The 14,040-nt window shown below is 40.9% G+C and overlaps 1 protein-coding gene across 1 annotated transcript; it reads right to left on the reverse strand.

Moving 5' to 3' along the window:
• Nucleotides 1-8,812: 8,812 nt before the first annotated feature.
• Nucleotides 8,813-13,798, reverse strand: LOC128642094 (hemoglobin larval subunit beta-1-like). The gene is made up of 3 exons (XM_053694754.1): nt 13,639-13,798; nt 12,098-12,320; nt 8,813-9,055 (listed from the first exon to the last, which is right to left on the reverse strand). The coding sequence occupies exons 1-3, from the start codon at nt 13,728-13,730 to the stop codon at nt 8,927-8,929; spliced, it is 444 nt and encodes a 147-aa protein (XP_053550729.1). The 5' UTR covers nt 13,731-13,798; the 3' UTR covers nt 8,813-8,926.
• Between the last annotated feature and the right edge of the window lie 242 nt (nt 13,799-14,040).

Raw genomic sequence — 14,040 nt, forward strand, 5'->3', positions numbered from 1 at the left:
CACAATAGCAGGAGTTGTTAAATGTCCCTTTAAACAGAACGTAATGTGACAGGTGCTAAAGATATCTGTGTCACACAATGTATTGCAGCTAGGGAGCGTGTGACAAATGTAGGTTTTACACAATAGCAGGAGTTAAATGTCCCTTTAAACAGAACGTAATGTGACAGGTGCTAAAGATATCTGTGTCACACAATGTATTGCAGCTAGGGAGCGTGTGACAAATGTAGGTTTTACACAATAGCAGGAGTTGTTAAATGTCCCTTTAAACAGAACGTAATGTGACATTTGCTAAAGATATCTGTGTCACACAATGTATTGCAGCTAGGGAGCGTGTGACAAATGTAGGTTTTACACAATAGCAGGAGTTAAATGTCCCTTTAAACAGAACGTAATGTGACAGGTGCTAAAGATATCTGTGTCACACAATGTATTGCAGCTAGGGAGCGTGTGACAAATGTAGGTTTTACACAATAGCAGGAGTTGTTAAATGTCCCTTTAAACAGAGCGTAATGTGACAGGTGCTAAAGATATCTGTGTCACACAATGTATTGCAGCTAGGGAGCGTGTGACAAATGTAGGTTTTACACAATAGCAGGAGTTAAATGTCCCTTTAAACAGAGCGTAATGTGACAGGTGCTAAAGATATCTGTGTCACACAATGTATTGCAGGTAGGGAGCGTGTGACAAATGTAAGTTTTACACAATAGCAGGAGTTAAATGTCCCTTTAAACAGAACGTAATGTGACAGGTGCTAAAGATATCTGTGTCACACAATGTATTGCAGCTAGGGAGCGTGTGACAAATGTAGGTTTTACACAATAGCAGGAGTTGTTAAATGTCCCTTTAAACAGAGCGTAATGTGACAGGTGCTAAAGATATCTGTGTCACACAATGTATTGCAGGTAGGGAGCGTGTGACAAATGTAGGTTTTACACAATAGCAGGAGTTGTTAAATGTCCCTTTAAACAGAGCGTAATGTGACAGGTGCTAAAGATATCTGTGTCACACAATGTATTGCAGCTAGGGAGCGTGTGACAAATGTAGGTTTTACACAATAGCAGGAGTTGTTAAATGTCCCTTTAAACAGACCGTAATGTGACAGGTGCTAAAGATATCTGTGTCACACAATGTATTGCAGCTAGGGAGCGTGTGACAAATGTAGGTTTTACACAATAGCAGGAGTTAAATGTCCCTTTAAACAGAACGTAATGTGACAGGTGCTAAAGATATCTGTGTCACACAATGTATTGCAGCTAGGGAGCGTGTGACAAATGTAGGTTTTACACAATAGCAGGAGTTAAATGTCCCTTTAAACAGAACGTAATGTGACAGGTGCTAAAGATATCTGTGTCACACAATGTATTGCAGCTAGGGAGCGTGTGACAAATGTAGGTTTTACACAATAGCAGGAGTTAAATGTCCCTTTAAACAGAGCGTAATGTGACAGGTGCTATAGATATCTGTGTCACACAATGTATTGCAGCTAGGGAGCGTGTGACAAATGTAAGTTTTACACAATAGCAGGAGTTAAATGTCCCTTTAAACAGAACGTAATGTGACAGGTGCTAAAGATATCTGTGTCACACAATGTATTGCAGGTAGGGAGCGTGTGACAAATGTAGGTTTTACACAATAGCAGGAGTTAAATGTCCCTTTAAACAGAACGTAATGTGACAGGTGCTATAGATATCTGTGTCACACAATGTATTGCAGCTAGGGAGCGTGTGACAAATGTAGGTTTTACACAATAGCAGGAGTTAAATGTCCCTTTAAACAGAACGTAATGTGACAGGTGCTAAAGATATCTGTGTCACACAATGTATTGCAGCTAGGGAGCGTGTGACAAATGTAAGTTTTACACAATAGCAGGAGTTGTTAAATGTCCCTTTAAACAGAGCGTAATGTGACAGGTGCTAAAGATATCTGTGTCACACAATGTATTGCAGCTAGGGAGCGTGTGACAAATGTAAGTTTTACACAATAGCAGGAGTTAAATGTCCCTTTAAACAGAGCGTAATGTGACAGGTGCTAAAGATATCTGTGTCACACAATGTATTGCAGGTAGGGAGCGTGTGACAAATGTAAGTTTTACACAATAGCAGGAGTTGTTAAATGTCCCTTTAAACAGAGCGTAATGTGACAGGTGCTAAAGATATCTGTGTCACACAATGTATTGCAGGTAGGGTTGCCACCTCGGCCATGTTTGCCTGGACACTTATGCGTTACACATGCTGCAGGGTGTGCAGAGGGGAACATGAATTGCACCCCTGGTCAGCACACAATTAGTATTCATGTTCCTCCCTGCACACCCTGCAGCAAGTGTAACTCATAAGTGTGGCCGAGGTGGCAACCCTAATTGCAGGTGACCAAGATGGCGAATATACTGTTACATTCAGGAAGCGTTTGTTTCTGTCACCTCAGCCATGGTTTCCTGGACACTTATGAGTTATACCTGCTGCAGGGTATGCAGGGAGGAACATGAATTTTTAACCCTAGAAAGCACACAGATAGTGGCACTGAACAGCACTATAATATTCATGTTCCCCCTGCACACCCTGCAGCAGGTATAACTCATGCGTGTCCAGGAAACCAAGGCTGAGGTGGTGGCAACCCCAGGCGTTACAGCTGTCAGTAGCTGCTGTCACCTTGTTACAGAGTTGGCTTTTTTATTAATAACTGATGAGTGTCTAACACATCCCAGTGACTGACCCCACTTGTATCTCCTTATAGGTAAGTCTTTACCTGTAGCAAGAAAGGGGGGTCAATGGCTACACCCTAATTAGATTACTAGTTTTGTTTCCTATAATCACAGGGTAAGTGGTGCTGTGTATTGTCTAGACTACAGAACATGGGCAAAAAGACCAAGGAAGAATACACGTATAGCACTCATATAGTCATCTATAATAAATTGTGTATATCTGTAGAGAACAATATGATGACAAATGGTAAAGGGAGTACGCTGGGATAATTAAAACATAACTTTTATTAATTACAGAGATAAAATAAAGGGATGTGCAATTAAAAACAATAGCTGCCTGGGGCGTGATACATTTGTATATCTTGTAACACTGAAGTGTTAGTGTATAACAATTCAAAGTTTGTTATGTAATTGGGGTATAAGTACCTGTGCTTGATATAGTAACTCACTGTAATGTTAGAGATAACCAGTATTGCTTATGTTGAACGTATTCATAAGATTAGTTATCCCAAACTTGGTTCCACCATGAATTGTGCGCAGTGACAAACATCTAAAGCCAATAGAGTTTAAGTTTACCCCAATTTTACTAGTTAATATAATGTATTCAGAGTTATATTGAGCACATAAATATGAACGGGGCAAAAGACATTGGTAGTCAGTGTGATTGGTGCATACTTGAGGTATTTATGTTAGTCTGTTAAATATCTTACAGACTACAACATTATACCTTGGCATAACATATTAATACATATGTATGAAGATAATTTCCTTTAACAGCTATATCTTACGGCTAGATTTGGAGTTTTGTCGGTAACGACCCGAAAAACTAACGCCGGCTTTTTTCTGGCCGCACCATAAAAATAACTCTGGTATTGAGAGTCCACATAAAGGCTGCGTTAGGCTCCAAAAAAGGAGCGTAGAGCATTTTTAACGCAGCTTCAACTCTCGATACCAGAGTTGCTTACGCAAGTGGCCAGCCTCAAAAACGTGCTCGTGCACGATTCTCCCATAGGAAACAATGGGGCTGTTTAAGCTGAAAAAAAACCTAACACCTGCAAAAAAGCCGCGTTCAGCTCCTAACGCAGCCCCATTGTTTGTTATGCGGAAACACTTCCTACGTCTGCACCTAACACTCTAACATGTACCCCGAGTCTAAACACCCCTAACCTTACACTTATTAACCCCTAATCTGCCGCCTCCGCTATCGCTGACCCCTGCATATTATTATTAACCCCTAATCTGCCGCTTCGTAAACCGCCGCTACTTACATTATCCCTATGTACCCCTAACACCGCCGACCCCTATATTATATTTATTAACCCCTAATCTGCCCCCCACAACGTCGCCTCCACCTGCCTACACTTATTAACCCCTAATCTGCCGACCGGACCTGAGCGCTACTATAATAAAGTTATTAACCCCTAATCCGCCTCACTAACCCTATAATAAATAGTATTAACCCCTAATCTGCCCTCCCTAACATCGCCGACACCTAACTTCAAACATTAACCCCTAATCTGCCGACTGGAGCTCACCGCTATTCTAATAAATGTATTAACCCCTAAAGCTAAGTCTAACCCTAACACTAACACCCCCCCTAAGTTAAATATAATTTAAATCTAACGAAATTAATTAACTCTTATTAAATAAATTATTCCTATTTAAAGATAAATACTTACCTGTAAAATAAATCCTAATATAGCTACAATATAAATTATAATTATATTATAGCTATTTTAGGATTTATATTTATTTTACAGGTAACTTTGTATTTATTTTAACCAGGTACAATAGCTATTAAATAGTTAAGAACTATTCAATAGCTACCTAGTTAAAATAATTACAAAATTACCTGTAAAATAAATCCTAACCTAAGTTACAATTAAACCTAACACTACACTATCAATAAATTAATTAAATAAACTACCTACAATTACCTACAATTAACCTAACACTACACTATCAATAAATTAATTAAATACAATTCCTACAAATAAATACAATTAAATAAACTAGCTAAAGTACAAAAAATAAAAAAGAACTAAGTTACAAAAAATAAAAAAATATTTACAAACATAAGAAAAATATTACAACAATTTTAAACTAATTACACCTACTCTAAGCCCCCTAATAAAATAACAAAGCCCCCCAAAATAAAAAAAATGCCCTACCCTATTCTAAATTACTAAAGTTCAAAGCTCTTTTACCTTACCAGCCCTGAACAGGGCCATTTGCGGGGCATGCCCCAAAGAATTCAGCTCTTTTGCCTGTAAAAAAAAACATACAATACCCCCCCCAACATTACAACCCACCACCCACATACCCCTAATCTAACCCAAACCCCCCTTAAATAAACCTAACACTAAGCCCCTGAAGATCTTCCTACCTTATCTTCACCATACCAGGTTCACGGATCCATCCTGAAGAGCTCCTCCGATGTCCTGATCCAAGCCCAAGCGGGGGGCTGAAGAGGTCCATGATCCGGCTGAAGTCTTCATCCAAGCGGGAGCTGAAGAGGTCCATGATCCGGATGAAGTCTTCATCCAAGCGGGAGCTGAAGAGGTCCATGATCCGAATGAAGTCTTCTATCAACGGCATCTTCAATCTTTCTTCCGGATCCATCTTGCAGACCTCCGACGCGGAACATCCTCTTCTCCCGACGCCTACTAGCCGAATGACGGTTCCTTTAAGGGACGTCATCCAAGATGGCGTCCCTCGAATTCCGATTGGCTGATAGGATTCTATCAGCCAATCGGAATTAAGGTAGGAATATTCTGATTGGCTGATGGAATCAGCCAATCAGAATCAAGTTCAATCCGATTGGCTGATCCAATCAGCCAATCAGATTGTGCTCGCATTCTATTGGCTGATCGGAACAGCCAATAGAATGCGAGCTCAATCTGATTGGATCAGCCAATCGGATTGAACTTGATTCTGATTGGCTGATTCCATCAGCCAATCAGAATATTCCTACCTTAATTCCAATTGGCTGATAGAATCCTATCAGCCAATCGGAATTCGGGGGACGCCATCTTGGATGACGTCCCTTAAAGGAACCGTCATTCGGCTAGTAGGCGTCGGGGAGAAGAGGATGTTCCGCGTCGGAGGTCTGCAAGATGGATCCGGAAGAAAGAAGATTGAAGATGCCGTTGATAGAAGACTTCATCCGGATCATGGACCTCTTCAGCTCCCGCTTGGATGAAGACTTCATCCGGATCATGGACCTCTTCAGCTCCCGCTTGGATGAAGACTTCATCCGGATCATGGACCTCTTAAGCCCCCCGCTTGGGCTTGGATCAGGACATCGGAGGAGCTCTTCAGGATGGATCGGTGAACCTGGTATGGTGAAGATAAGGTAGGAAGATCTTCAGGGGCTTAGTGTTAGGTTTATTTAAGGGGGGTTTGGGTTAGATTAGGGGTATGTGGGTGGTGGGTTGTAATGTTGGGGGGGGGTATTGTATGTTTTTTTTTACAGGCAAAAGAGCTGAATTCTTTGGGGCATGCCCTGCAAAGGGCCCTGTTCAGGGCTGGTAAGGTAAAAGAGCTTTGAACTTTAGTAATTTAGAATAGGGTAGGGCATTTTTTTATTTTGGGGGGCTTTGTTATTTTATTAGGGGACTTAGAGTAGGTGTAATTAGTTTAAAATTGTTGTAATATTTTTCTTATGTTTGTAAATATTTTTTTATTTTTTGTAACTTAGTTCTTTTTTATTTTTTGTACTTTAGCTAGTTTATTTAATTGTATTTATTTGTAGGAATTGTATTTAATTAATTTATTGATAGTGTAGTGTTAGGTTAATTGTAGGTAATTGTAGGTAGTTTATTTAATTAATTTATTGATAGTGTAGTGTTAGGTTTAATTGTAACTTAGGTTAGGATTTATTTTACAGGTAATTTTGTAATTATTTTAACTATTTTAGCTATTAAATAGTTCTTAACTATTTAATAGCTATTGTACCTGGTTAAAATAAATACAAAGTTACCTGTAAAATAAATATAAATCCTAAAATAGCTATAATATAATTATAATTTATATTGTAGCTATATTAGGATTTATTTTACAGGTAAGTATTTATCTTTAAATAGGAATAATTTATTTAATAAGAGTTAATTAATTTCGTTAGATTAAAATTATATTTAACTTAGGGGGGTGTTAGTGTTAGGGTTAGACTTAGCTTTAGGGGTTAATACATTTATTAGAATAGCGGTGAGCTCCGGTCGGCAGATTAGGGGTTAATAAGTGTAGGCAGGTGGAGGCGACGTTGTGGGGGGCAGATTAGGGGTTAATAAATATAATATAGGGGTCGGCGGTGTTAGGGGCAGCAGATTAGGGGTACATAAGGATAACGTAGGTGGTGGCGGCGCTTTGCGGTCGGCAGATTAGGGGTTAATAAGTGTAGGTAGGTGGAGGCGACGTTGTGGGGGGCAGGTTAGGGGTTAATAAATATAATACAGGGGTCGGCGGTGTTAGGGGCAGCAGATTAGGGGTACATAAGGATAACGTAGGTGGCGGTCGGCAGATTAGGGGTTAAAAAAATTTAATCGAGTTGCGGCGATGTGGGGGGACCTCGGTTTAGGGGTACATAGGTAGTTTATGGGTGTTAGTGTACTTTAGAGTACAGTAGTTAAGAGCTTTATAAACCGGCGTTAGCCCAGAAAGCTCTTAACTACTGACTTTTTTCCTGCGGCTGGAGTTTTGTCGTTAGATTTCTAACGCTCACTTCAGCCAAGACTCTAAATACCGGCGTTAGAAAGATCCCATTGAAAAGATAGGATACGCAATTTACGTAAGGGGATCTTCGGTATGGAAAAGTCGCGGCTGAAAAGTGAGCGTTAGACCCTATTTTGAGTGACTCCAAATACCGGAGTTAGCCTAAAACCAGCGTTAGGAGCCTCTAACTCTGGTTTTCACGGCTAACGCCAAACTCCAAATCTAGGCCACAGTTTTTTTAACAATTCCTGAGTATGAATAAACTCTTTTAGTTTTAGGTGATTGCAGGTTGTAGCTGCTGTATATTAGTTTGTAAACAATTATGCTATCCAAAATATCTTTAAAGGCTTGCCAAAAATTATGAGTAGTCTTTTATAGTAAAGATTTAATTCACTAAATCAGACTCAATGTGTTGGTGTTGGCCTGCCTGATTGAGATTTGATATTGCACAAATCAATAAACCACTGATGCTGCAGCTTGTTATATGTTTGCTGTGTAGTAAGTAACGTCTGATATACAAGAGAGATAGAACAGCGTTTAATGCTGTACTTGGCCGTGTTATTTTTGCACTAAAAAACGTTTATGTGAGCAGCAAATCTTAGTTCTAAATACAGCATACTATGTTAGATTGCTAAAATATAGCTTGATACTTTGTTTCCAAAGCGTGGTAAATAACATCAAGCAATTTTATTCATAATGCACAAGTTCATATTCAACCGATACCTCTGTATTAAGTTTGCAAATTAGCCCGTTTTGTTATTTGCATACATATGTAACAGGTATACTTGAGTAGGTAACCGGTTTCTATAAAACTTGCTGCTAAAGTATTAATAAGTTTGTTCCATATAGGTTATGCAGGTTTCACACAGCTAAGTTAGATGCATAGATAATTACGCTTATATAATCAGGATTACAATTTGTCTTGAATTAGACACCCTGATATTTGACATGTAATTTGTCTTTGTCTAACATCCGGCTGGCTTGTGCTTAACTGCTGTACTGATGCCTTTAAGTAACGCTGAAACTATTGTATTACTTTGCTACAGTTTGACAACAAAGTTGTAAATAATAATTGCCCTGTTTAGTGCACATTATATAACATTCTCGTTAGCAAGATATAATAAATATCCTGGTCCAGTTAAACATTTTCTAATAAGCCTTTCCTGCATAATTTAAAAATAGAAAGGTTGTTTGTAATTGCCTGTAAGCGTTATAACTGAACCGACCGTTAAATAACAAATGCTACCCCAGGTTCAACTAGCCCTAACAAACACAGGAGCTCCCTGACTCCTCACCATTGCCCTAACATGTTTCGCCGTACACTCGGCTTTCTCAAAGGGGGTGTCTTTACCTGTATATACCAGTTTGATTCATCCCCAGGAGGCACAAGGACAAGACTCGGGCTGTATTTGATAAAGTTTTATTGACAATCAGACTCAGTGAAGCAGTTACAGATGGTCTTTGGTGCCCATACTGTGATGTTTACAGCTGCCAGAACAGGTAACGTGTATTACAGGTTTAGAAATAGCCGTGGCTCAGTGCAGCCACCAGAACAGCAGTAAACTTCTCCCAAGCCGCCTGGGCATCAGGGGAGAAAGCAGCTCCCAGCTTTAAGGCAACAACGACCACGAGAACCTCTCCAAAGCGCTGTGACCAGAAGAAAAAACACTGATTATCTACTGTTGTTTCCATGTAGTAGCTAAATAGAAATCATTACAGAGATGCTGTGACAGACACAGGACAAAGGGACAAGCCTGAAACATCACACAGAAGACAACACAGTATTTCTACTAAATCTGTAGCTGAGGGAGTGTCTGCGTGTTGGGCTACTGAGTGTCAGCTACAAGAGTGAGAAGAAAGATCAGAAGCTGATACCAACTAAATGTTTGTGCTGGTTAGTTTGGGAATTTATTGCTGAATATACCAGCCAGAGATAGACAGAGACTATGTGAGTGTGTGTCAGTGTGTTAGAGAGTGTGAGTCTGTGTGAGAGAGTGTGTGAGATACAGAGTATGTGAGTGTGTGTCAGTGTGTTAGAGAGCGTGAGCGTGTGAGAGTGTGTGAGATACAGAGTATATGAGTGTGTGTCAGTGTGTTAGAGAGCATGAGAGTAAGTGTGATTGTGTGTGTGAGAGAGTATGTGTGTGTGTTAGTGTGTTAGAGAGTGTGAGTGTGTTAGAGAGTGTGAGTGTGTGTTAGTGTGTTAGAGAGTGTTAGTGTGTGAGTGTGTGTTAGTGTGTTAGAGAGTGTGAGTCTGTGTGAGAGAGTGTGTGAGATACAGAGTATGTGAGTGTGTGTCAGTGTGTTAGAGAGTGTGAGAGAGTGTGTGAGATACAGAGTATATGAGTGTGTGTCAGTGTGTTAGAGAGCGTGAGCGTGTGAGAGTGTGTGAGATACAGAGTATATGAGTGTGTGTCAGTGTGTTAGAGAGCGTGAGTCTGTGTGAGAGTGTGTGAGATATAGAGTATGTGAGTCTGTGTCAGTGTGTTAGAGAGCGTGAGAGTAAGTGTGATTGTGTGTGTGAGAGAGTATGTGTGTGTGTGAGTGTGTTAGAGAGTGTGAGTCTGTGTGAGAGAGTGTGTGAGATACAGAGTATGTGAGTGTGTGTCAGTGTGTTAGAGAGTGTGAGTCTGTGTGAGAGTGTGTGAGATACAGAGTATATGAGTGTGTGTCAGTGTGTTAGAGAGTGTGAGTCTGTGTGAGAGAGTGTGTGAGATACAAAGTATATGAGTGTGTGTCAGTGTGTTAGAGAGTGTGAGTCTGTGTGTGAGATACAGAGTATATGAGTGTGTGTCAGTGTGTTAGAGAGTGTGAGTCTGTGTGAGAGAGTGTGTGAGATACAGAGTATATGAGTGTGTGTCAGTGTGTTAGAGAGTGTGAGTCTGTGTGTGAGATACAGAGTATATGAGTGTGTGTCAGTGTGTTAGAGAGTGTGAGTCTGTGTGAGAGAGTGTGTGAGATACAGAGTATATGAGTGTGTGTCAGTGTGTTAGAGAGTGTGAGTCTGTGTGAGACAGTGTATGAGATACAGAGTATATGAGTGTGTGTCAGTGTGTTAGAGAGTGTGAGTCTGTGTGAGAGAGTGTGTGAGATACAGAGTATATGAGTGTGTGTTAGAGAGTGTGAGAGTGTGTGAGATACAGAGTGCGTGAGCGTGTGAGAGTGTGTGAGATACAGAGTATATGAGTGTGTGTCAGTGTGTTAGAGAGCGTGAGCGTGTGAGAGTGTGTGAGATATAGAGTATGAGAGTCTGTGTCAGTGTGTTAGAGAGCGTGAGAGTAAGTGTGACTGTGTGTGTGAGTATGTGAGTGTGTCAGTGTGTTAGAGAGTGTGAGAGTAAGTGTGATTGTGTGTGTGAGAGAGTATGTGAGTGTGTGTTAGTGTGTTAGAGAGTGTGAGTGTGTGTTAGTGTGTTAAAGAGTGTGAGCGTGTGAGAGTATGTGAGTCTGTGTGAGATACAGAGTATGTGAGTCTGTGTGAGATACAGAGTATGTGAGTGTGTGTTAGTGTGTTAGAGAGTGTGAGTGTGTTAGAGAGTGTGAGTGTGTGTTAGTGTGTTAGAGAGTGTGAGTGTGTGTTAATGTGTTAGAGAGTGTGAGTGTGTGTGTTAGTGTGTTAGAGAGTGTGTGAGTGTGTTAGAGAGTGTGAGTGTGGGTTAATGTGTTAGAGAGAGTGTGTGTGTATTAGTGTGTTAGAGAGTGTGAGTGTGGGTTAATGTGTTAGAGAGTGTGTGTGTGTTAGTGTGTTAGAGAGTGTGAGTGTGAGTGTGTTAGAGAGTGTGAGTGTGTGTTAGTGTGTTAGAGAGAGTGAGTGTGTGTTAGTGTGTTAGAGAGTGTGAGTGTGTGTTATTGTGTTAGAGAGTGTGGGTTAATGTGTTAGAGAGTGTGTGTGTGTTAGTGTGTTAGAGAGTGTGAGTGTGTGTTAGTGTGTTAGTGAGTGTGAGTGTGTATGAGTGTGTTAGAGAGTGTGAGTGTGGGTTAATGTGTTAGAGAGTGTGTGTGTGTTAGTGTGTTAGAGAGTGTGAGTGTGTGTGAGTGTGTTAGTGAGTGTGTGTGAGTGTGTTAGAGAGTGTGAGTGTGTGTTAGTGTGTTAGAGAGTGTGTGTGTGTGTTAGTGTGTTAGAGAGTGTGAGTGTGTGTTAGTGTGTTAGTGAGTGTGAGTGTGTTAGAGAGTGTGAGTGTGTGTTAGTGTGTGAGTGTGTGTTAGTGTGTTAGAGAGTGTGAATATCTATGTGTGAGTTTGTGTTTATGTGCTACTATAAGTAATGTATAGTCTGCAAAACGTTTTTGCTGTGCTGGGCATAGGGTTCCTACCTCGGCCATGTTTTCCTGGACACTTATGAGTTATACATGTGCAGGGTGTGCTGAGAGGAACATGTCACTATTTGTGTGCGTCCAGGGTTTGCAATTCATGTTCCTACCTGCACACCCTGTAGTATGTATAACTCTTAAGTGTCCAGGAAAACATGGCAGAGGTGACAACCTTAGCTGTGCACAGTGCAAGAATGTTTGGTTTTGGCCTGAACTAAATGTGGCAACCATAGGTATCCTGGTGTTTCAGAAACCGAAGGTCCATCTATAGGTTGCCCTATGGGTCTATATATCAGGGTAATGGTCTATTACAGGGCATAAACAAGTACTTTATTCTTTGAGTGGACATAAAATCTAAGATAATTCATTTTAGGTCTTACCTTGAAGTTCTCAGGGTCCACATGGAGTTCCTCAGCGTGAGACTTGCTGAGCTTGGCCAGGAAGCCTTTCACATCATCCAGATGCTGGGTAGCTTGGCCAATAGCGCCCAGGACCTTCTTGCCATGAGCCTGAACCTTGGCATTTCCAATAATGGCAGCAGCGTTTGAAAGGTTTCCAAAGCTGCTGAAATACCTCTGAGTCCAGGGGTAAACAATCAGCAGTCTGTACACAAAGGACACAATGTAAAGGAAAGTCTTTAGATATCTGATATGGAACCATTTTATAACAACATAAATAGTAAATTGAGGATGCAGCTAATAACATAGATTCCAATGAGAGTGAAGCTCTGACCACCAGCTCCCTTAGAGACTTAATATATCAAATGTTCCAATAAGCAAGAAAAAACACATCATGTACCATATAAGGTCACCCATAGGCAATGTCTATACAGCTATGACTGGTGAATTATTAACTGCTGAGGGCATCATGTACCATGTAAGGTCACCCATAGGCAATGTCTATACAGCTATGACTGGTGTATTATTACCTGCTGAGGGCATCATGTACCATGTAAGGTCACCCATAGGCAATATCTATACAGCTATGACTGGTGTATTATTAACTGCTGAGGGCATCATGTATCATGTAATGTCACCCATAGGCAATGTCTATACAGCTATGACTGGTGAATTATTAACTGCTGAGGGCATCATGTACCATGTAAGGTCACCCATAGGCAATGTCTATACAGCTATGCCTGGTGTATTATTACCTGCTGAGGGCATCATGTACCATGTAAGGTCACCCATAGGCAATATCTATACAGCTATGACTGGTGAATTATTAACTGCTGAGGGCATCATGTACCATGTAAGGTCACCCATAGGCAATGTCTATACAGCTATGCCTGGTGTATTATTACCTGCTGAGGGCATCATGTACCATGTAAGGTCACCCATAGGCAATGTCTATACAGCTATGACTGGTGAATTATTAGCAGCTGAGGGCATCATGTGCCATGTAAGGTCACCCATAGGCAATGTCTATACAGCTATGACTGGTGTATTATTAACTGCTGAGGGCATCATGTACCATGTAAGGTCACCCATAGGCAATGTCTATACAGCTATGACTGGTGTATTATTAGCAGCTGAGGGCATCATGTACCATGTAAGGTCACCCATAGGCAATGTCTATACAGCTATGACTGGTGTATTATTAACTGCTGAGGGCATCATGTACCATGTAAGGTCACCCATAGGCAATATCTATACAGCTATGACTGGTGTATTATTACCTGCTGAGGGCATCATGTACCATGTAATGTCACCCATTGGCAATGTCTATACAGCTATGACTGGTGTATTATTACCTGCTGAGGGCATCATGTACCATGTAAGGTCACCCATAGGCAATATCTATACAGCTATGACTGGTGTATTATTACCTGCTGAGGGCATCATGTACCATGTAAGGTCACCCATAGGCAATGTCTATACAGCTATGACTGGGGCTGGTGTATAAAATCTTTGGTTATTACCTGCTGAGGGCATCCCCGCCATCATGGGCGGCATCAAGCTTGCTCCACACGGCATTGATGGCGGCCTTCTCTTCAGCTGACCAGTGGACCATGGTGTCTGTTGATGAGGTTTGTGGTGAACTGACTGCGGCAAGAAGCAGGAGCCTGTTGGACCTATGGGCTGTCAGCCCTGATTTATAGTGGGTTTTACTGCGTCACACCCAAGGCACAATTGTGCTTGGTCATGTTTTGTGTGTCAGCCCCACCCGTCAGCTAACGTGACGGGGACAATAAACAAGTCATTTTCAAAATCTTTGTTCTCAGCATTTTTGTTTTGCTAATTTGTATGAAATGATTTCCATTTTATATTTTGTATTTCTGCTGTTTTCTATAAACACATTACAGTCTTGTTTATAGAACTAT

This window comes from Bombina bombina, chromosome 11 (assembly GCF_027579735.1).
Source record: "Bombina bombina isolate aBomBom1 chromosome 11, aBomBom1.pri, whole genome shotgun sequence".
Taxonomy (NCBI): domain Eukaryota; kingdom Metazoa; phylum Chordata; class Amphibia; order Anura; family Bombinatoridae; genus Bombina; species Bombina bombina.